Raw genomic sequence first — 24,955 nt, 5'->3', positions numbered from 1 at the left:
GCATTTATTGCGTTACAGTTTCCCTTATTTGTATTTGATTTAGCACAATTTTAAATCTGGATCAAACGGTAACACTTACAAGTGAAATACTATACGTCTCTTGAGCACGTTTTATGTATGCTGTTACAGCCATAATTTATATTGTCTGAAAATATAAACAAAGATTTATAGATTTTCATAACGTAGGCATTCGGTGAATTAATAAATTAAGCTGATTTACTCTAAATTAAAAAGTACAATTTGTTATGAGGAATAAGTGAGATTTCGTGTACAAAAACACATCTGAATCATTCAAAAAGAGTAAATTAAAAATTGTAGAATACGAGAAAACATAGGGAAGTAATTGCTAAAATAATGCATTATTTGAATTCTTCATTTGAGGAAGCCATCAAGCAGGCCTACGAAGGGTCGGTGGTTCTACCAAGGTGCCCGACCGTAATGAAATAATGCACGACCTTGGGTCATCCTCCACCGTCAAAGCTGCAGTGTTGCCGTTTGACCTATAATTGTTTCTGTGCGACGTAAACCCTAGCTAAACAAAAACAATAAAAAACTGATTTATTGTTAAAACATGAGATCCATATCACAGGAAACGAGTTCCCTTGACAAATTGAAATTGAACAACTTTCATTGTCATATGAAAATAATACATAACTATCAATAAACCTTTTGTTCTTTACTGAATATATATATTTATATATATCTGTTTTATTTTTTAAAATAAAATACAGTGATTTCTTCATTCACTATCAACAGATCAGATCATTGTTTTGCAATCTAAACTGTCTACAAGAGACAATAACAATTCCAAAATTCTTGAAATTTGGATTGAAAAACAAATTAATTTCTCTAAACTTGAAATTGGATACTAAACTAGCTAATTTCCAGTATCTTAATATAAATCGAATAAGCGTGCAAAATCAGTTCAAGCTGAGATATCATTTTGCTATATCATGGAATTGAAAAGATTTAAAAGTGTATAAATAGTTGAAAATAAGAAGATATTAATTCCTATAAAATTATGTCTCATATGTTCACTTATTTCATCCTTTCTACCGATGATACATGGAATTTGTGATGCTGTTATTTATGGATTTTTGAAAAAATAAGAGTTGCGATTATTCTGTGCTTCCAGAAGATTTTCAAGAAGATCATCTTATAAATCTTTTTTATTATAATTATGAACAAATTAAAGATGCAGTTGCCGCAAAAGGAATAATTATAATACTTGCCCCTCATCGGTGTGGGTTCGAGCCTCACTCGGGGCGTTGAATTCTTCCTGTATGGAAGCCATCCAGCTGGCTTACGGAAGGTTGGTGGTTCTACCCAGGTGCCCGCTCGTGATGAAATAATGCACGAAGGGGCACCTGGGGTCTTCCTCCACCATCAAAGCTGGAATGTTGCCATATGACCTATACTTGTGTCGGCTGGACTATAAACCCAACAAAAAATGCAAACTCGTTATATTGCTCTGTTTCAGATATACTCTTTGAAACCCAGCAATCTTCTGCCTCATTTTTGGAAAGCCTGCAAACACGATACCCAAGTCACTTCTCTGGAATTCCTGACAGTCGAATAGACATGGCTTACGAAAAGATTTTACTGGCCCATCTTTCTTGGTCTTCTTCATACACGAACAGCAATGCTACCAATTTGCACACGGCACTTGTTGGCGGGGAAAATGGAACGGCTTTTATGGTAAAGTCAACATCCTCAGATCAAAATATCATCTTTAATACCAGCTCCAAAGCAACTTTTACAAACTCAAATGGACCATATGCACAGTCAAATGATATTACTGACACTCAAGAAGCAAATTCATCTATGCAACAAGAAGACCACGAAGATTCCGTGCTGAGATTGGTCGGATATATTTTTCACAAGACTAGCTTATCAATAAGTGTGATACTTGTATTATATGTAAGTATGTGTTTTCAATATAGGTTTTATATTTAAGTACGTTACAGTAAAATATTCTTATGGTCTGCTAGGTTATTTAAAAGGAGTAGCTTTTCAATAGGTGCGATGCGTGTTTTATTTGAATATATTTTGGTACTAAATTGTGTAAAAATACATATGTGTATGCTGCTGATTTTTAGAAGACCAATTCATCAGTTAACGCGATACGTGTAATACATCCACGTATACGTTATCATTGTTTGAATCAGTTATGGTACATACGTTTGTCGCCATCTATTAGCAATATCTTGCACCAGAGTATGATGTGCTCCTTTATCAGTTCAAATTCTTATAAGTTCTTTTCAGAAAAATCATGTTATAATTCTCATAATTTGCCAATTTCATTTTTAAAAAATGTAAATGCACTTAGATACAAACTGCAAAATTATTTACTGCCAAATTATAACAAATGGCATTAATTGTAAATTGTACAAGTAATTCACAAATTTATTGCCAACAAAAATATCTCATTATATTTCATGCCTGTAATTCATTATCGCTTAAATAGCATAAATGCTATTGTCATTAACACTGCTATGAGGACAAACCACAAACCAAAAAAAAAGTTGATGATTTTTTTTTCTGGCATTACAAAGAGATTCACAAAAGTATATACGTACAAGTCAAAATTTTGAATAAAGTGGTTGTTGCTGATGTACAGCAATTGATCACATTTACTTAATAGATTAAGATGATGCTAAAAGATAAACAACGATGAAAATTTCCCTTTCAAGTTGTTGTTCTCGTGACGAGCGAAGATCAAACTAGACATGTTTGATAGACATTGAATTGTATTGAAGACAAATCGCTTCACGGAGATATAAATTGGAAATAAACGTCTCCCGAAAACACAAAACTAATGGAAATTCTGGCAATGAGAAAGTAATTCATTAATTCCTCCAGGCGGCAGGGTATAGTCTATTGATCCAAGGACTAAACACATAACGGCGGCAACCTATATTCCAAGGGATCAAAGAAACAGACTGTGATTTTTCCTGTTCAGTGATTCTGATATAATATCAGAAAGATGTCAACCGGAAATTATGATATGTTATATGTCACTGATGAAATGTTACTTTGGGAGATAGATGCCTTCATGTGCCTAAGCGTCGAGTCCTGATCATTGGACCAGCTTAATACAATATATTTTATGATCCAACTAGTTGAGCTTTATGGAAGGGCTTGAATCAGAACAAAACTTAAATGCAAATTGAAATCACAAAGTATGCTTAATTATGGGGCGGAAAATCTGAAGACATTATTATAATTTCATTTACATGAAAAATGATTTTACTTACTGTTGTTTTGTTCTAATTTTTAACTTTAATTGCTAATGGAAAAGACAGACCTATATAGCTTCACTAACAATTTGATCATGAAAGTCAGTAAGCAGTCGTAAATTAGGACAGGGGCCTACGTGGTCGAGTGGTTAAGGTTATTGCCCAGCGTCGATGTGGGTTCTTCAGGTGAGGAAACCATCCAGCTGGCTTACGGAAGGTCGGTGGTTCTACCCAGGTGCCCGCTCGTGATGAAATATTGCACGGAGGGGCACCTGGCGTCTTCCTCCACTATCAAAGCTGAAAAGTCGCCATATGACCTATAATTGTGTCGGTGCGACGTTAAGCCCAACAAAATAAATTAATACACGCGTGCTGTAAGATTTGACGACAAACCATCGTAGCAAACGAATTTGAAATTTCTAAAATAGATGATACATTCTAAATAACTGAAGTAAATCTATAATTCATGGCTCTAAAATGTTAAGAATGTTTACTTCTATGACAATATCGTTTATTTGTACACTTAATCATAATTCAGATGTCAAAATATAAATGTCTAAACGGACCTTTCCATTTAACAGGTATTAATTAAATGTCTGGTTCAAATTTTCACATTGTGGTCACTTTATATAAGTCCTAAAGGCTCAATTTTTTTCTGTTACCTTGTTGCTAAAATATAAATTTACATTATTATCTAAATTTCCAGGAAGCACTCAGTATTATGTTAATATCGAAGTGATTTAAGTGTTGCAAAAACAACACTGAGATATAATGAGGCGATAATAAAAATATATTATTTCAAACAAAACCTCAAATAATTAAAAATCACAATGTAATTAACTGTATTTAATTTGCTTTTTTTTTGACTGTCATCTCATGAACTGGTGTAAGGCGAGACAATTTTTAGCGCACGTAACATCAACAGTAGTTTTACTGGACATATTTGCTAAAGACATGCGTTCACATATCAGAAACAAAATGATTTAAGCAGTCTGAACCAGGCCCAGTTTCAGTTCAAACATAAATTGTGTAAGATGTTTTTAAATTGCTCTTTTTGCTCAAACATGAATGGTTTTGTCACAATATATCACTATTTCTTTCTAACAAACTATCCCTTGTACTACTCACAAAACCCCTTGGTAAGAACAAACATCGCCATAGACAAAAGTTGCCTTCTCTAACTAGAGAAAAATAAGAATAAAGAATGTTAACAAAGATTTGTTATCAAAGTAACTAAAACAGTAAAAGAATATAATTATTCGGAACTTTCAGAATCGTCAGTTCTTTATAATGACCTTACCTAGGACTATACTATCCAAACCGACTGCTTGCGAGTTGAAGCCCCAGCAGCATACCTACTATATTGCCCTTTTCGTGTTTGTCATGTATTGATCACCACTAATCTTTGATTTCAATTTATCGACAATATACGCGTATCGTTGATTAAATAAATAAAACTTCCGTTGTAAAAAGCGGCGAATTTACATTTTCCGTCGTTTCTTTCGGAAACTGTATGGACATACTTCCAAAATTTAATGTTTGTAATTAAATATGACATAATGACAAAAATAAATTATTATGTTAAATCTTTATCTGCAAATGGCTTAATTTAAAAACAGTCGGATACGTGTACGTGTTAAATATTATTCTTTATTTTGATAAGTGTCTCAGTTGTCAACATTTATAACATCACAATTTTCTCAAAAGTTAGTTATACACTTTAAATATTTCTTTGTAAATTAAGCCTATTTCTGAAGTTGATTCAATGTTTCGGACATTTGGCATAACGGTTTTGGTATTTAAGAAAGTTTGTCTGAACATACAATTACACGTACAAGTATGAAACTTCAATTTATTAAAATATAGGTGGTCGCTATGTCTAGGTGTACAGTTATATCATACGATCAAAATTTGTAAGAACTTGGATCTATTGAACGGGTCACAGTATTCGAACTGTCATCAAAAGTGCAAACTTTAGATCAATTGTTCGAAACCTTAGGTTCTTAAAACTTAACTATGTGAATATAGGGCAATATGTACATTATGCACGTACATGACTTATGCTTGTAGGTCAAAGGTCAAGGTCACTATTGAAGGTCAAGTAAAAATTTCTTTCTGCTCCATAACTTTTATATGCATTGATAGATCTTAGTGCTACACACGAACATAGATCATGCATTCTGCTCCGTTACTTTCAATTACATCGAAGGAATTTTTGAGTACAACACAGAAATTTCCCCCATTATTAGACGTTGCGCGCATGACCCATGGTTGTCGGTCAAAGCTCAAGGTCACTATTGAATGTCAAGAAAATATTTTTCACCGGTAACGGACTTCTGTATTGCACTTCAATACTCGGTCAGTTGTTTCTTATAGTATGAATCGCTATTCATAAACGTTATTGTACGAAAAACGTAGCGTAACCCAGATGATGCTCCAAAACTAGCACTTAAAGTTGCAGATATCTTTTAAAGGTCATGACGTCTTTCTGCTTTACGTGCGAACGTAAATTGCACACATACGTTTATGGTTTTTAAGATTTGCCTTTTATATAAATTTACAAGAGCAGCTTTTTATTTGTTACATGCCATGCCATTTGTTGCCATTGAGTGTGTTCGTAGTTTATCTGAAGGAGGAAAAACTTTAAATTGATAAGCATTGTCCTGTAACTTTGTAACATGATGAGGGTTAAAATTGAGGTTTGGTGACCATCATAAACCGGTTTAAGCTCAAAGTGATGCGTTTGCCATTGAACGATTGAAGGCGATGCCAAGTAAGGTTCCCTTATAAAATCTTTTGTTTGTCCTCATTGTTAGTATGTTATACTTTGGCTGTGATTTATGGGGTTCTGGATGCGTGTGCCTGTGCTTGTATGCTGGTCTGCACGCCGCTGTTGCTTATTGGGAAAGATGGCGTTCTTACAACGTACATTGCTCAGTTGGATATTTATCTTTGTATGTGTTCCTTTATGTATGACTTACGTAAAGTATATCAGGTACACTATCATTATATGTAGAATGAACAATAACAAAACGTCATTCATGTACAGTCACAATAACGATGTTGATTATAATTACTACCAAGCAGAGGATGATAATGATGCTAACTTTGTTCTTAAAAGACTTGCTGTGGTTACGAATATACTGACTTTTTCTGTTTCAGATTTTACTAAAGATTATATGTTTTGGTCGACATCTTCTTGACAGGCGTTTAGAGGTACGTAGAACACATAAAACGATGATTGCACATAATTAAATGCTATATAACGTCATACCCTAATACTGAATTGATCAAAATAATTTTCTTAATTTACTGCCTACTTGTCCAAATTTACATATTCTCTTGCCTTTTTGATAAAGTTTGCAGTGATTTATATTTAATTGTTTTTGTCAATTAATAAACATGAGCCTCGTTTCAGGTATTCGACACTTTTGTTATAATGACGTCCTTTGTTGTTGATATGATATTTGTGAAAGGGTTATCAATGTACACTCTGAAGCAGTTTGTCTATATACTTGCATTTATGCTCCCATGGCGAGTCATCAGGGTGACCAACAGTAAGTGTTTGCATTGTTTTTAGTAAAACGTAAGCATGGCAGCTGCTCGCATCTTATAAATTTGTTCTAAAAAACATAGACGTTTAAGCCGAAATGTAAATCGAAATATCAAACGTTTGACAATTTCTTATTACAGCTAGACATACTTTATTGATTATGTCTACAATTTCAAATACTATAATTCCTAACATTGTTACATTTGTTTTAGATACGCTGAATATACTTAATTTATTTTTCGCAATGTCAATAATTTCTGTGTTCAAGTTCATTTCCCGTTCCATTTCCCTTAATATTATATATAAACTACGGGAACTTTTCATGCATTTTCAAATGCAGTGTAATTCTAAAACAAATGTTCCTATTATTTGTAAGAGATCGTGCATGTTTCCTACCGTGGCATATTGTGCAGATGCGTTTTTATCTCATTTCCATTTAGATAAGGTCGCTTAATAAATTAATCTCCTTTGTTTGAACAGGTTTGGTTGTTGCCGTGAAGGATCACGAGCATTTCCGGTTAAAGATGTTATTTACACAAAAGAAAAAGATAGAGCATGAAAACAAGCAGATACGAATTGATCGTGATAATTACAAGGTAATTTACACTTGCTAGACTTGTAATTTTGATAACAGAAGTTTAATCACACTGGCTAAACCAATCTGTTATATTAACAGCAGAAGGTAAATTCACTAGCTAAACCTAAACTATTGATATATATTTCTTTATTTCCTCCATTAGTGAAGAGCATGTGAATCATACAATACAGTTAAAAAAAATAAGACAAAGTATATACGAAGTATATGTACATGCGAATATCAGATGTAGTTAAGATACTGTTATGATGCCAATAGCGAAGTCAAACACACTGGATAAATTTGTCTGCAATACTTTCATCGGCAAGGACATACACGTTTACGAGGTTCTTTATATTGGTTTTATTAATCCACAGTTAAAAAAAGCACAACTGAAACTCAAGGGTAAATTTTAATATGCAAATATGTTTGAAATATAGCAATATATGGTAATTCAAACTACTTTAACTTGTCTGCAAAATTTACAACAGCAAGAAGTATTAGATTTTCAAATGTCTGTCTATTTATATCCAAAATGTCGTTTGCCATGATTAAACTGTAATGATCAAATTGCCATGATTGTACTTGTATGATCACAATACCCTGATGAAATTGTTACAATCACAGGGAAATTTGAGTTTACCCTGGTTAAATTGTAATAATGACAGGGAAATTTCACTTCAACCTGGTTAAATTGTAATGCCACAGTTGCTTGTATGTATATAGGCAAATATTTTCCTACAGCCAGAATGTCTTTAAACTTTGTGTACTGACTGAGAATCAAGTGTAAAATGAAAATATGTATTAAAAATCATAGGTGCCCAGGCTTGTTATTGAATTATCTACCCTTGAAAATAGGTTTTTTTCCGTATTTTCCGACGTTCAAGGGCAGATAATTCATGACTAAGGCTGGATACGTATGATTTGTTTTATTTCATATTTCTGTTTTTGATTTGATTCTCTGTCAGTAAACACAGTTTAAAGAAGAGGTAAGAAAAGTTTGCCCCTTGTCAATTTAGACATTGTGACAAATGTCTATGAACATGACAAAATAATACAGCAAAGTCCTGATCTTTCCCATGGGCCGAATTTCTTTAAACATTGTATACTGGCTGCAAATGAAGTCTGAAACAGAAGTAGGATTAAAATGCACAGTTCCCGTGCCTTGATCTTGAATTATCTGCCCTTGAAAATTAGATTTTTTAGTATTTTTGAACTTTCAAGGGCAGATTATTCAAGACGAAGTCTGGGTACCTTTGATTTTTAATACATATTTCCGTTTTAAACATGACTCTCAGTCAGTACACAAAGTTTAAAGAAATTCTGTCCGTAAGAAAATGTTTGCCTATGTACATATTATATAAGCAACTGTGGCATTTACCCTTAACGTATTACTTGCTATACATTGGCATTACATATATATACAAATACGTGCAATGATATGAATTACGACAAAACAAATCTGTCTACAGTAATGCTAGATATATAAAATTAAGACATGATAAAGTAACTTGCATCACTACAAACTAACAGTACTGGCTTAATGTAAGGAAAACATGTTAAGGTAGCAGGCAATGAAGAATTAAACGGTTGACATTCCCCTTTCGGTATAACAGACACACATTAAAGGACCGCCAGTCAATATATAAACGTCACATACTTAAAGATAATAGCAATTTCATATATAGATCATACTGTTTTTGTCTGACAAAAATGAAAATTCTGATATATTGCAAGAAAACATACATGAAATGGAGAGCTGCATAAAAACGAGAAACGTACAATGTACCCCAAACTGTTAATTGACGGTAAAGCATCCCGAAACGCCATGTATAAGGCATGGCGTAGAGTCTCCCATTGCATAAACCCCAAAGTCTATTTAAACACTCTTACGCCACTAAAGGCGTATTTGCATATCATAAAAATGATTCAATATAATTATTCCAATGAATATGTATATAAATCGTCTCTTAGATCCTGTCTCTGATTCTAAGCTAAGGTTTGAAACGTCAGTGACTAGTTTTATTACGCGTCAAATGCCTAGTATTTCATTTTGAAAAAAGCAAGGATAAATACCCAACAGGGAAAGCCACGTTCCAAAAGCGTAGCCTCCCCAAACGTTAACCCAGCACGATTGGTTTGGTTTGTTTTGGGTTTAACGCCGTTTTTCAACAGTATTTCAGTCATGTAACGGCGGGCAGTTAACCTTACCAGTGTTCCTGGATTCTGTACCAGTACAAACCTGTTCTCCGCAAGTAACTGCCAACTTCCCCACATGAATCAGAGGTGGAGGACTTATGATATCAGACACAATGTCGTTCATCAAATAGTCACGGAGAACATACGCCCCGCCCGAGGATCGAACTCGCGACCCCGAGATCCGTAGACCAACGCTCTTACCTATTGAGCTAAGCGGGCGGGCTAACCCAGCACGAGGACGCGCACACAACACACATACAAAGCAAACAAACTGAACAAAACGAACAAATGAACGAACACAGTGGAGCTCTGCCTTTGAACAGTCAACGGGAAACTCACTCTTACCCCCATCATATCCAAAGTCACGGGACAGTGTAAATAAAAGTTATCCCCGCCAGTTGAATTTCAAAAGTCAAATTACTTTCTGAATATTGTCTTTAAAGTACGAGGTCATCGTATAAGGTTTATCTAAAGATGTTTCTTGTTTGTTTATTAACAATGTTTGTCGTTAAATTTTACTTACGTTGATATTACTGGACCAATAGCATTTTAAACATTTTATGCACAAAGCTGAGGTACTAATATATTGATGTATGTGAAAAGAATCTATTTTCCCTCGGATTTCACAAACGTTGGACCTATTTAACATAGAGACATAGGGTTATATTCTTATCTTATTCACACTTTTACGAGCACTCTTAAAGTAGGCCGTTAAGTTTATAATTTAAAAGGTTTAAAAAAATGATAATGGTCCAGTGTGTGCGTATAATTCTAGTGGTGTTGAGAACAATGAGTGGAAAATATCTGTTTAATAGGATTTTAAATGACCTGTATAATTTTTACTGATGCAACATTATCAAAAAGTACTCTGAACAACAAGTATCTTTCAAATTTAACAAAGTTTCAGGGGATGAAATCTTGAAATGTATAAATACAATACTTTAATGTATATTTAAATTCTATCGGTATTTAGGGAGATTCCTGCTGTGTGGCTGAATCAGTTTAATCACTTCGCAGCGGTTTCGATTCTCAACCACGCCTGGGTTGTAAAATTCTTCGTGTGAGAAAGCAACCCAGCTGTCTTAGGAAGATCGGAGGTACTGCCCGTACCTGAATCAGTGCCTACTGGGGCATCCAGGATCTGTCTCTATCATCAAAAACTTTAAAAGTCGCTCAAAGACCTAAATTGTGTCGTCGTGATTCTAAACGCACCGAAAAGAAATAACACAAACAAAGGTATTTTCATTTTGATAGGGTACAATGTAATATTCACATTTCAGTTTCAGATTTTCTCTCAAAATGATCAAAATCAATGTATATTACAGGAGCAAGTTGAAGCACTGAAGAAACTATGTCTTAGTGAGGGAATAGATGACTGGAAGATATTTCAGAGCCTAGGTAATGCAGATTTCAAAGTGGAAGGCGTGTTTCTGTTTGGATCTTCCAAGCATGCGAAAAATGGCAAACGGTGATGCATGAGACTGTATGTGTTGTGGAACCTTCTTGATCCTTTAATTAACTCTTTATGTGTGTTTATGTCATCTTTCGTCTTTCCCCTTTCGTTAAATGTGTGAAACAAACTTATCTGTGTGCAAAACTATATTTCTTGCCTAAAGAAACTTTTGCCGTTAAGATTTAAAGACTTAATCTTCCTCTTATCTACCCTAAACTGGTTCTCTGTTGATAAAGCTGAGTTTAGTAGCCAATGTGAAGCAACTGATCACCCGTTTCTAAGTAACCTGGAAATTGACAGGAGGAAAGTTGCTTATTGATATTAGTAGATTATTTTGGATCAATACGATATGGATAATACAAAATTTCCGAAATATATTGACTTGTAGACATAACAATACTACCAAGCTCAATTCCATAAACTCTATTGATTTCGATCGATCATGTTTCCCGGCACAGAGTGTCAAAAGTTATTATGGAATCCAAATAAATGTCACTGTTTGCAGTGTCATAGCTGACAGATTAATAAATACAGCCTGCATGATTCATTTTTACGGGCTATGATTTTCATCTTTATTACAGCGAATTAAACATTATATCATATGTTATCAGAGATATGCTAGATACGTTATATGCTTAGTGTTCTCTTAACTCGTAAAGAATTGCTATACAATATTATTTCTCTACGTCAGTGTATAAACGATAAATATGATTTAATTCTTGTAAACAGCTAGATACGTCACCAAAATCGAAACAAAACCTGTAAAACCCAAACAACTTAACCACGCTTCCATTTGTACGAAATTAATTGTTAATTTCTTGAAATATACTCGTAAGTTATAGGAATAATCGAATCTAATCTAGAATATTACCAAAGTAGTATTGTATGTAAATAACTGTACTCGAGTAATTGAGCTTTATAATAGATAGATAGGCATACATAAATAGGAAGTAGGAATTTGTTATCTGCTCGCAAGTTGATGACTTTTTAAAATATTTATCATTTACGGCACTTGAAATTTATCAGTTACAAGCTTTTGTAGGTAACTCTTGATAACTGTAAAAAGGTGTAATTCTTAAATACAACATTTTTACGTATTACACTGCTAGGAGGATATGGGATATGGCACAAAACTTGCGATGAACATAGATTAGATGGTCATAAATGCTTTAAAGATATGATTAAAATAGTTGAAAATTAAATGTCAAATTAGGAATGACAGAATGTGCGTGTGTGTTGTCTAAATGCATAGATAGTGCATGAATGAAATGAATGAAATGGTTTGAGAAAACGACTAAAGAACATTGTAAGAAGTATATGAATAAAATTTGAGACTGTATAAATGATGATGCGAAAATTGGTGCATTATTAAATATCGGCAACCCATAATTTAAATTGTCCAAAACAATAAATTGACAGGTTTTGGGACAAATCCAATGTTAGCATTTTATCAATTGTTTCTCTGCGTAAGCTTAAACTGACCGATGGCAGGATTTTATTCTCCTAATGCTCTCTAGACTTAATGTAATAAACTTGGAACGTGTTGATTGAGACATTTTTTGGGCGAAAATTAAATTTATATAGGTGACACTTGTCTTCTTTTTTTCGAATACTTTGTACATAGGATCCTATGTTTTTGTAACATTCAATAATTATGCGTTTTTATAGCTAAATGATGTGCAAACGAATATTGTTTCACAAAGACACAGCTAAAATGTTCATAACTGTTATTGTTAATGATATAAAGTATAAATATATAAATTCTCACTTGCTATTTTGAAGGGTTACTTGAGTAACTCTTGAATATCGCAATTTTCAAAGTTGTGTGTAATAAGTGGTCATTTTAGCCGATAAGAACTCATTTATTTACCGAATATATAATGTTAAGATATTGTACATAAGTATATTTTGCAAGAATTGTTGCGTGATAATTGTTGTTTGATATTATAACAATATATAAGTGTGAAATTGGAATTATGCAGGCATGTATTCCTTTTAACCTTTAATGTTTAGCTGTTAAGCATGAATATGGATGTTTTAAAGGAAATAAAGATTTTTTATTGACCTAAGACCTTACTTTTCCTTCTTTTATCCTTTTTAGTGTATTTTACCGTCTCGATGTTGTGATTGTAAATCTAGCTCTATTTTAGCCTGATACAACAGAGTTTGGAAGCTGTCTGAAATTTAGGTAGGCACTGTAATCCCGCATGAAAACAAACTACAGCTTTTGAATAAGAAGTAGCCGGATAGCGTACATTGTATCATAATTGAACGTTAATGAAGAAAAAAACCTTAAAATTCATATCGTATTGAAAGGAGTAACAAGATCGTAAAAAGTTCTCGGAACAACTGAGTCCTTTAACTCTGCCCATGCTTTAGATTGATCCATTAGGTATGTGTTGTATCCATTATTAACAGCAAGAAGTGAGCCAATGTCTCTCTACGCAGTGAACTGTGGTTATTTGTAAAATTAAATCAATGCTGAACAAGACAGTGAAAAACTGTCGAAAATTCTATGTAATACAGCAACTTATTAATTTCTAGGAGTAAAAGCAGTTTTAATAAGCCGCCATGTAGACTATTTAGTGCAATGCTTCGGATTCGGGTTAACAATTAATCAGTTATCTAATAGCATGGACGCATATATTGTTAAATACAAATGAACAGGTGCGCTTATGATTAAAATGTTCAAAAATAAATATTTGTATAAATTAAGCTTTGCTAAAGATAGAAATGTGTATCCTAGATGGTATCAGGAAATTCTAAAACAATAAAATAGAAAAAAATCTACCTTAAACAGTAACAGAATATTTTCAAAATTTTACATATACCTGTCTTAATGGTTATCTCCGCACTTAATTGTGAACTTATTTCGGAATCTATGGCAAAATGCACGAGAAGAGCGTTATGGAAGCAAAATAAATAATTGATAGAATGTAGTGCGTGTAATATCCTAACAATTAGGGCATAATTACAAAATTATCGAAATTATCGAAATCAAGGACATATATGTACAACGATGTACTGCTTTTGCAAATATATCGTGTAAATTATAGATGTCTCCAGGAGTTTTCTTTACAGATTCGATCTGTTACCGACAATCATAAATATAATATAAAGGCCGACATTACGTAAGCAGAATATTCATTCAGACAAAATGAGAAAACACATGTTTTCTTCCACTGAAATAATATTAAGCAATAATAAGTGATATATGACCATCACTAACAAGTGATAGATAAACACAAACATTTTTCAAGGCTAAAAAGAACACGACTATGGCAATATTTCAGTGACAGACGTTCGATATTTTTGCACAGTACAGTATAAAGTAGCCGGAGCATTATTAAATTTATTAAAGTTGAATTAATAAAGCTGATTTAAGTGTAAATAAAGGGCAACATTATTTAAATGCTATAAATAATATTATCGATTCGAATATATACTTAAAATACAATGATTAATATTATAGAACGATGTTAGAAATCACTTCCCCAAATCTTTCTTGAGATGCAGCATCTTTGATCAGAGAAATTTCTGTATCCCTTCATTGGTTTAAAATTTAGTTTTACAATGCTAGAAAATCTGTTAATCAATTTGGCGTTTTCCAACTTGACATTGCTTTGTCTTCAACCACTTTATTAATCTTTTGTTGTAAACGTTTCCTTCCCTCTGTGATACTTAGATTCAATATCTTATTGTCGTCCTTCTCTAAAACATAATTTTATAGCACTTTGTGCTTTAGTCCAGGAGATGTTTTGTGTCACTGCAAAATGACATAACTTACAGGATGTTTTTAGAAATATCCCCTGAGTCAGACTAATTTGTTTTACTTGAGTTACCAGTTTTTGAAGCTTCCATGTCATAATGTCAATTATATTTCATGTTTAGATTTAAACATTGATCATTTAAAATAAAATTATGTTTAACATAGATCACATGTTTTTAAACCATTACTAAGCAACCACAAAATTACATTTTATACAATGAATCATTGGGATGAACGTACATTAAACTTGCATTTTAAAAATATCATGACTCTATAAGTAACTTACGGTTAGAATTACAATTGTTTTAAATATCTGTTTAAGTTCCAGATACTGTCCAACTATTATCTATTTCGAGAAAGTAAAACAATAACGAGTATGATATTTGCGCATCAAGTCATTTCGATATGATACACTTCTGAATTGTCGAATTAACCTTTTTACAGCAAGGCAGCGACCAGGCGGTAAGGGTGCGATGGGTTCTTTTGCTAGTCTTGCTTTTGGAGCGTTTGGCAACAAATCAACTAGTTTTTGGTCAGTTTTGGGCACTCCTAAAATGCGGCGAGGAAAGTCCATGGACCTAGTTGATAATAAAGTAAACAGCGTTGATTATCAGACGAACACAAAACGTCATAGTAAAGGCAAGATTTTATCCTTTCTTGGCTCATCTGCTGAGTTTTTCAGCAAGAAACGTAAAAATGGTCATCATACTTCTCTAGACAGTGACCCAGGTATAGCTTCTAGTTTTCTTAAGCATAATGCGGCGATCCATCAAAACGGACATATAGGTAAAAGACTAGTACGAGGGGAAACTATTGATACTTTGTCAACAGACTCAATGGACGGTCTAAATGACAAAACTGCTGGTGAAACTGCTGAAGATTATTCTAAACAAGGAACAGTTGATTCTAGTGTATTTGGAGAAGAAACAGGTTCCGTGTCTCATATTGATGCAACTGACATTGAATTAGCATCTATGCAAAGAACACAAAGTGATGTTACACCATGCAGACCTTTTCTTTGTCGAGGCGATAGAGTAAAGGAAGAAACTGGCTCACTCGATCGACCAAGAAGCGCCTCAATAGGAGCTTCAACTCATAATCGTCTCACTGTGGACCATCATGCAGTGTTTTATTCTGTTAGCTCAAATGAATCCATGTATAGCAAGAAAGAAGACGTTTGACTATAAGAAACGTCAGGGAATTTTGTATGACTAATTGTCATATATATGTATTTGTTTGATTGCTATTATCCTTTAACAAATGAAAAGATGATATGAATAGAAAGTTAATTCTCTAAAAGTTTTATCCTCGGAATGATACTGGCAGTGAACATAGCTGTAGCACAAGTAGGGAAAGTTTGGCAAAGCGGGTTTCGAAAATTTAGCTTGACATTTACATGTTTGAAAATGTCTATCAAAAATTGCTCGTATTTTTATAAACTGATTTGGAAAGAAAGTCGGCCGAAGCGTGTTTTCAATACAACAACTACCATTTATTTTGTTTAAACTGACCATTAAAATACTTGGGTATTGACAAACTGAAACGAAATTTTCTAACAGTTCTTATGTCAATATGGGTTCGTTTGAAATCCTGCTATTTTAGTTGGTACTACTTTTTCAAGCATTTCCTTCCTGCTATACATTTAATGATTTAAGAGGATATGTTGCATGCTCTATCTCCTATTTAGATTATTTTTGTATAAACCTTCAATTATGCTGAAACTTACATTGAGAGATGAAAATGACTCGACTGATCTACAATGTATGAATATGCATTAATACTGTTGCCTGTTATTTTGATTGTATATATTGCTTTAAAATTGTACATAAAATTCGTGTTTATATATAGAATATTTACAGCCGTATATGTGATGTTTATAACGTCCTACTACTCAGGAAAGGTCCAGCATGACTCAACAGTTTACTGAACTTTTTCGGAAGTAGTAAGACGATGGAATTCCTTTGCTCATTATCTCAAGAAACAAACTGTAATTTTGTTAGTGGATCTACATTACGGGTGCATTTTACAAAATGTTGACCCCCTAAAACATGTAACAGTAATTGCTACAATGTATACATGTTAATAGTTACAAAAGTTACGTTTCTACCCATTCAGGGACAATAACTGCATTGTAAATGAGTTTGTTGGATTTGTTTATTAGCACAGTCGCACTTTCCGTTTGATGGTTTGAGAAGTTTGGCATCTTGGTAGAACCATTGACCTTCCATTAGCAAACTTATGGTTTCTTTTACATGAAAGAAATGTACAATGGAACATGCAGCGGTAATGTGCATACATGACTTTAAATACTCGGTTTCGGGGGCTTCTGCCATGTAAACATGGCAAATGGTTAGATAAATATTTTGTGAAACATTTTCTGATGAAAAACACAGGTACACAACAGACCAACTTTATAAGAAACCGGATGAAGAATGTGCCTTTAAATTTAAATGGCGATACCTTCGTTCTAAATAAAAATATTCTGACTGGAATACAAAGTTGTTTCTCACAACATTGACATAGGGAAGCAGCTATGAGTGAACGCAAACATACAGCCTCACCTGTTGAACGACGGACGGACGGACGGTTAGACAGAGAGACATACATGCGGAAAAGCCGAAACCTGTCCGAATCATAAAACATTATAATATATACTTGTGATATGAAGACGCGCTCCGAATGAAATACGACAATATAACCGATAAAATTGTTTTACCAACAAAACTGGGTAATGCTTGAGCTGAGGTTGTCCTTGAATTTTGGATAGTTTCAACGCTTGAAATAATTTCATAATATTTAATACTAAAACTTAGTTAATTTGTCAACTAATAAAATGATTCTTAGGATAATGCTTTTGAATTACAGTTAAACCAGCCTGAGCGGGTACCTATATTAAGCAGCCACTTGCCTTAAGCAGCCAGTCAGCTTACTTCCCAAATTGACTTTCTGTTTTAATTTCAACCTCTCTTAAGCAGCCACCAGCCTTTAGCAGCCAGATTATGCTGCTCCATTGGCTGGCTGCTTAACACAGGTTTGACTGTATTAAGTTTGCGGAAAAGATAGGTTTAGATGGTTTAAATAATATTGTCAAAATATTTTGTTAATTTTATGATAGTTTCATATGTTTTGATAGTAAAATGATCTGCATAAGCGTCCTTCACTCTTTTTTTAAAAAAAAAATATAGCGTTTGCTTTATACATGATTTGCTTCTTTGATGTCTTGCTATATACAAATATTTTACATTTGTTAACGGGTGAATATGTTGAGAACTTTTAAAGGATTATTTCTTAAATTAGTACCATCTCAGTACTGCATCAACATGTATGAAATCATTTTGATTTGAAAAATAAACAATTATTTTCATCAAGATTTGTTTACTTTCTATTCTTCAATGTGAAATGTAACATGTAAACAGAGAACACCTGATTCTAAAGACTACTTGTTCAATTCCAAATTTAAAATTCTTTATATTTTAACATTTGAGAAAAACACTTTCAAATCAAGCTTAGATTTATAAAGGTTTGACTATACTTGCTACTATTTCATTTCCTTAAAGATACACGTCAGAGTAAGAATCGGCAGTGCTAAGCTTTCAGCTATTCGTCGCAAGCGAAACTGTTTGTAAACTACACTTCTTTGTCCTTCGGAACTGCAATAAAATACAAAATCGAGAGACATTTATTTCTTTGAATCGAAACGTAAGCGAATATCATTCTGTTTCAATTGCGTCTTCAGTTTGTTAACTTCGCTGCAGGTACTATCAATTGAGCAACGTTGCCGTTAAGATGTGAACTGATCACGTTTAACTTGTCTATATCATGACTGAGTACCAAAATAACATACGATAACCATTGTTCCATCAGGTAATTGAATTCTTAAATATATATATATATATATATATATATATATATATATATATATATATATATATATATATATATATATATATTGCAATATCGAAGTCATAAAGTTAACAGAATACAAATGTATCTGTGAAACAAAGGAATAGCGAAATTTTCTTGAAACCAAACTTTTAACTACTATGTATAAGATATCAATATGGACACTTGTTCTGAGCAAATAAGATCATTCGTTTGGAATTCAAATGACAAGTATCAACCAAAAACAAGAATTTGACATTCAGTCTGTTACAAACATTCACCAGACCAATAACATAAATATTTGTTTTCGAAAACGAGTAAAAATGCTTCTAACGGATCTTCTTACAGATTGTATATTCAGAACAACAAACTCGTCAACCAAAATTTACTTCTATTTTATGTGTTAGTGCAAGTACGATTAACATGCCAACAGCAGAAATGAAAAACCTAAATGAGCAGTGATATACGTTTCGTTTAAAATGGAAAGAGACGGAACCAGACGCACTTAATATGTTTCAAACAGAGGTGGTATAAAGTAATTCCGTCAAATTCTGATTCCTGAAAGGTAAGCTTATCTCGCCTATTGACTTTGCTGATTAAAACTGCTGATCCGCTATTTGTTTTTTTGCTAGTATTTTGAAAACATGTGATTAAGACATTTAAAATTTAACAAAATCACATCATGCCATAAATACCATAATTTTACGCTTCAATTTATGTTTAAAGAATCACAAAAAAACGCTTTTTAGAACTTACAACTAGCAAAACACGTTTTTGTGACACCCTTTCTGTTCAAATATTACTAAACAGATCTACGTCCCCATAAAATACTTGAGCGGAACAAAACCGACCTGGTTAGATAAATAACTATTTGAAACGTAAATATTAACTGATCTTAAAATTGATTTTTTTCGGAGGCAGAAATATTCACGAATACGATTCAGTAAAATTTGACGGTTCGACTGTAGCATGCGTGTAGCTGTAATAATACAAAATGAGATTTTTTGCTTCAAAGGGATCTTCTCATACATTTTATTTACTATCACAACATCAGTCTTCATGTGCCGTGCGCCGGACTTGAACTCGGTTTTGTTATATTTCTTGTTTTTTAAGGATCTTTGAGTCCATCTAACTTCTGTGTAATAGCAATCCGCTTAAGCCATTGCTAGGGTTCGTGAATGTTGCTCTTTTCATTACCTGTCATTAACATTCTCAGTTAATTAATTTATCAATTAAACCGGGACTTCTGTTATTTACTTTGGTCTTGGTTGCACTCTATGCTTCCAAAGGGTCTTCTAGTAGATTTTAATTTCTATCATGAAGGATCATGCCTCCAGATATATAAAGATTCAATATGTTTAAACCAGGCAGCAGTGTTTGTTAAATATAAAAATATAACAAATCAATATTATTTATTAGAATAACTTGATATGTTATAATAACGGTATAAAATGCCCCCGAAAACCATCATATATTTATTGCGCGACTAAGCTAAAGAGAGCTTTACTACATATTTTAAAGACATGACGACAAATATGATTTGTAAACAACACATACAACACACTAAATCACCTTATAGCTAACAAATAAAAGCAGTTTCTAAAATTTGAAATATTTGCAAGGTGTATCTTTTTTTTATATATATCAACATATCAGAGAACATATACTGAACAAAATAAGTAACTTCCGCTGTGTTTAAGTGCAGATAGACGTAAATATGGAAAAAGGTTAAATTATCTTTATATGTATTGCAAGAGTATTTCAATGTGAATTTATGTGAAAAATGTTATCACTCTAAGTTTACGGAAAACTGATGAAATGGTTGATTAAACGTGGTAGGGGTCGTACACCAAAATCACACATTAATACCGGGTATGGCCACCTTGAGCATCGAGGACTGCCTGGCATCATTGGCACATACATGTAGAACCGACAAGTGTTTTGATTTCGGCCTTAGGAATGTTGTTCAACTCCTAAATTAATGCTTGTGTTAGTAACTTGACGTTCGACGGTGGAATAGGGCGACGTCTAACACGCTGGTCCAAATTATCCCACAGGTGTTTGACCCTTGATGGGCCAGTTATTAATAAATGCAATGTTATTCGTCCTGAGGAAATTCACATATCTAGTTGTATGACTTGTGGCATTATCCTGTTGAAACGGAGTGATACCGGCATTAGTTTGAAACAATGCGATGACGTTCCTCGCAAGAATCTCATCTCGATGGCGTTGGACATTCAAATTCCCATCGACGAGAGACGTACAATAACCATGCGCAATGCGTGCCAAGACCAAGACGGAACCTCCACCCCCAAAACGATCTCGTTCAAGTACACAGCAGTCTGCATGACGTTCATTTCTTCTACGGTATACTCGAAGCCTGTCATCACTTCGATGAATGGAAAATCTAGACTCGTCGGAGTAGAGAACGCTATTCCATTGTTGCCTTAACCAGCGATGGAGTGTACGTGTCTAATTAACACGATTTACGCGGTGACATCGCGTCATAAGACAACCAACGTAAGGACAAAGTCCACGTAGACCACCTTCGGTTTAGATGTGTTCCAGGGGTGTTAGCAGCAGTGGCAGCGGCAGTAGCAGTTTGGAAAACTTAGGTGGGTTGTTCAAGATATAGCGGTCTTGGCCAGGCGTGACGCGCGGACGTCCACTACGTGGTAATCTTCCGTACGCCCTGTTTCTTGTAAACGTTGCCTAAAGTTTCGAACAGCACGGCTAGAGCTGCCAACAACCCAAGCAACCTCATTCGTCGCCATACCAGCATTAAGCATGCCAATGGCACGTTCAGGTAAAAGTCTATAAAATCAGACTGAAAGGTTTGATTTTACAAACACGGATTATACTGCTCCGTGCATGCACCAGTTAATAGAGTTCAACGTTTACTTTTTTGTGTAAAAAAACAAGGATGAGTATCCAACATTGCGTACAATCCAGTTATAACTGGCTTTATTTGACACATTCGCTAACATATGATGGCCAACTGACATGTTGATTTCGTTTTATAACATTAAAAAGTATGTATAGAAATCGGAAGTTTTTTTTTTTTGTTCAGTACAGTATACAAAATGTATATGAATAATAGTACGAATAATCTACATTATTTTTTCATCACAATAGTTGAACTATTCTTAAATCAAAATGTGTTTTACACGTGTTTTGGGAAAAAACACAGGTAATTTTAGCTTGATACAATTAATAATTTTCAAATGTATAAGTAAAAGATCTGTCACTTAGCCTTACGTAAAACAACATTTTTCCTGGCCTGTCATGCTGTCTCTGTGTGTGAAGCTGCATTCAATATGTAATGTTTTAAGATACACAGACATTTAGTATGAAAATCTGGCGTGCGTGTTTATTTGTACTGATTGTAAATTCTAATTAGCAGACACGGCTTGAATGTTTACATTGAAATTTATCCAGAGCATTTCCCAAGATATCTTGAACAAGATGAACAGAACAAAACATTTGTTATCTCAGCAGATAACACAAGTACTTCAATCTTAATTTTAAGGTACATACAGCGGGCTGTATACCATATTGCAGAATAAATTAAGTATTGTTTTTCATTTTCATTTCAGGGTTTTCGTCATTTGTTTTATAAAAGCGTGCTCCACTATAGTTCAAATAATACCGTTATCACCGCTTTATTCATCCGATATAATATGGTGTATATAGACATAATTTTCATATTGCCATGACTTCTTTTAAACAATTTCACTGCATTTAACAAATATACATGCCGAATTTTGAAGCACCAACAATCGACAATAAAAAATAGACTCGTAAGCTCCATGGACACAATTGTCTGGCTTCTAACCCTTTTTTCATGATACGAAACACATCGATGGTTCCGATCCAAAAGACCGTAGCTGTATTTTTGCCGCGGAAATAATAAACATTATCTGCAAAATGGAACATAATCAATACAGGAAATTGTTTCTATTCTTTCTAGTCAATGACTGATTAAAGGTTACGCAGCATACAGTACGACCACGAAATAACACCAGTATCAGTAAATATGTTTCTCCGACTGCACTAGAGTGTGACAAAGATCACGTCCCGCCAAACCATCACAAAGGATATGGGTGTTTCTCCGAGAGTATTATATTTCTGACTAGCAAATTGTGATCACGGGAACTGATTATAGGAATGAAAACAAAACGCAGTTAAAATGGCTTTCTACAAGCTGATAAACGTTCTAGAACAGCCGCCCGCTTAGCTCAATAGGGAGAGCGCAGATCTACGGATCATGGGATCTCGAGTTCGATCCCCGGCGGGGCGTATGTTCTCCGTGACGATTTGATAAAAGACAGTGTGTCTGACATCATTCGTTCTACACCTCTGATTCACAGTTACTTGCGGAGAACAGGTTTGTAATGGTACAGAATCCAGGAACACCGGTTAGGTTAACTGTCCGCCGTTAATTAACTGAAATACTGTTGAAAAACGGCCAAAAACAAACAAACAAACGTTCTAGAACTTTTTTAGTAGATAATCATTACGTAGAATTAACATCTGTTTGCTTTTATTGATAGAAAGATAACATGTTAAAGAAATTAGCAATTTCAACGTCATTTGATAATGTTATGTGATCTTATTGCGTGCAGACAGGTTTGTCGCCTACTACGTTATCGTGATAAAGTTTTGATGGTATATCGGAACTTATTATCTTCAAAAAAGTAGTTATATTAAATATACCAAACTATAAACAATAAAAGATTTTATTACATGTTTTTCAGTGAATAATAGAAATATTAAAATAAAACCGATCTGGTATTTGCACAGTACAAAATATGAAATATATTTTTCACTGAAAACAAACTATTAAATTGGTAAATTCAGACAAGACATGAAATAAAAAGAAAATTTTGTTTGTTTTACATGTACGATCAAAATATATTTCACTCATAGCTATGCCACTCCTGAAAATATTGCGTCTGGTATTCACTCGTAACAGACATTTCAATCTTACACTGAAACAAACAAATATCCTCTATTTAATTGAGTGCTTTTTTTCATACTGAATTTATTAAACGGGTTGAATAATTTCAATGCTGAAAGACATAAATGAAAGGCCGCAATATCTTCTTTCTGTACGTACTATAGACGAGGCCAATTCGACCAGTTTTTCTTCACTTTAAAAGACGTTAACCTGAAAATGTTATAACAAAAATGTAAACCCCCCAAAATATGACGTTATTTCTAGCCAACGACGTCAGACATGTAAACAATTTAGATAGTTTCAAAAATTGCAAGACAAAATATATGCACTGCGCTTAATTGAAGATCTTTGTATATTTTCATTCAATGTTGCCTAACATAATGAGTAACATTTTTATCACCTTGATTAGAAAATAGTCAAACACATCGACGTGTAAAGGGTTCTTGCTTGTGTTAAAAACTGGTAAAATGCGAAATGTTCATCACATAATTAAGGATACCGTTAGCAATGAAGAAATCGAAATATAATTGCCGACCAATAACTCGATGGATGTCATCATGTAAATAGGAGAGATCAGTATTTCTGAACACAACAGTAATTTAAATAGTAAATTGTGTATAAGCGTTCTGGCAGATAGGATGAAAATACATATTCAAGTACTATTATTGCATAAATACCGGTATGACGTAGTAAGTAGTTAAATTGCTCAACTACAAAACTGAATACCCGCCCGTGATGAAATAATGCACGTAGCGGCACCTTGGGTCTATCTCCACCATAAAAGATGGAAGGTCGCTGTATGACCAAAAAATGGTCTGGGTGCGACGTTAAACCCAACAAAACAAACAAACAAAATGAAATGAAATGAAACTAATTAAAATCTCAATTTCTCTATATTAACGGCAACATTTTCTCCGCAAATATTGTGATTCGTGTTCCAAAACGCCATGCCAATATTTCGTCTTGTATGTCAACTCGATTTGTGCCTTATTTGCATAACCGTTCTTCTTATGTGTAGCAGAGATGACAAGCATGTTTATATTAAAATACATCCAAAGTGTCTTCCCAAATATCTCGAACGATCAGAGAGCAGCACAACATTTTTTCCATATTTTAAAGAGAATTCCTATAGTTCTTTTCCTTTCATAGATTTTTTTTAAATTCACATATATGATAGGAAAATTTGTGTTGAAAACAATGAACAAATAAAAACAATAGGTCACCAGGCTTGTTTTTGTGAAAAATTGTTTTGAACACACCCACTGTTGCTGAAACTGCCAGCGAGTTTTCAACATTTTTATAATTTTCTGCTTTTTTATAAATACC

The 24,955-nt window shown here is 33.7% G+C and overlaps 1 protein-coding gene across 1 annotated transcript in view; it reads left to right on the top strand.

The window, feature by feature from the left end:
- Positions 1-18,149, top strand: part of LOC123536823 (uncharacterized) — an 82,734-nt gene extending 64,585 nt beyond the window's left edge. Inside the window, exons 5-10 of the mRNA XM_045320287.2 lie at positions 1,481-1,920; positions 6,402-6,455; positions 6,658-6,796; positions 7,273-7,388; positions 10,891-10,963; positions 15,232-18,149. Coding sequence (XP_045176222.2) covers positions 1,481-1,920; positions 6,402-6,455; positions 6,658-6,796; positions 7,273-7,388; positions 10,891-10,963; positions 15,232-15,968 — 1,559 coding nt within the window. The 3' untranslated portion in view covers positions 15,969-18,149. The remainder of the gene's footprint in view (positions 1-1,480; positions 1,921-6,401; positions 6,456-6,657; positions 6,797-7,272; positions 7,389-10,890; positions 10,964-15,231) is intronic.
- Positions 18,150-24,955: the final 6,806 nt, after the last annotated feature.

Source organism: Mercenaria mercenaria, chromosome 17 (assembly GCF_021730395.1).
Source record: "Mercenaria mercenaria strain notata chromosome 17, MADL_Memer_1, whole genome shotgun sequence".
Lineage (NCBI taxonomy): Eukaryota > Metazoa > Mollusca > Bivalvia > Venerida > Veneridae > Mercenaria > Mercenaria mercenaria.
Note: the sequence above shows the minus strand (reverse complement) of the source record. Positions and strands in the feature narration are given on the sequence as shown.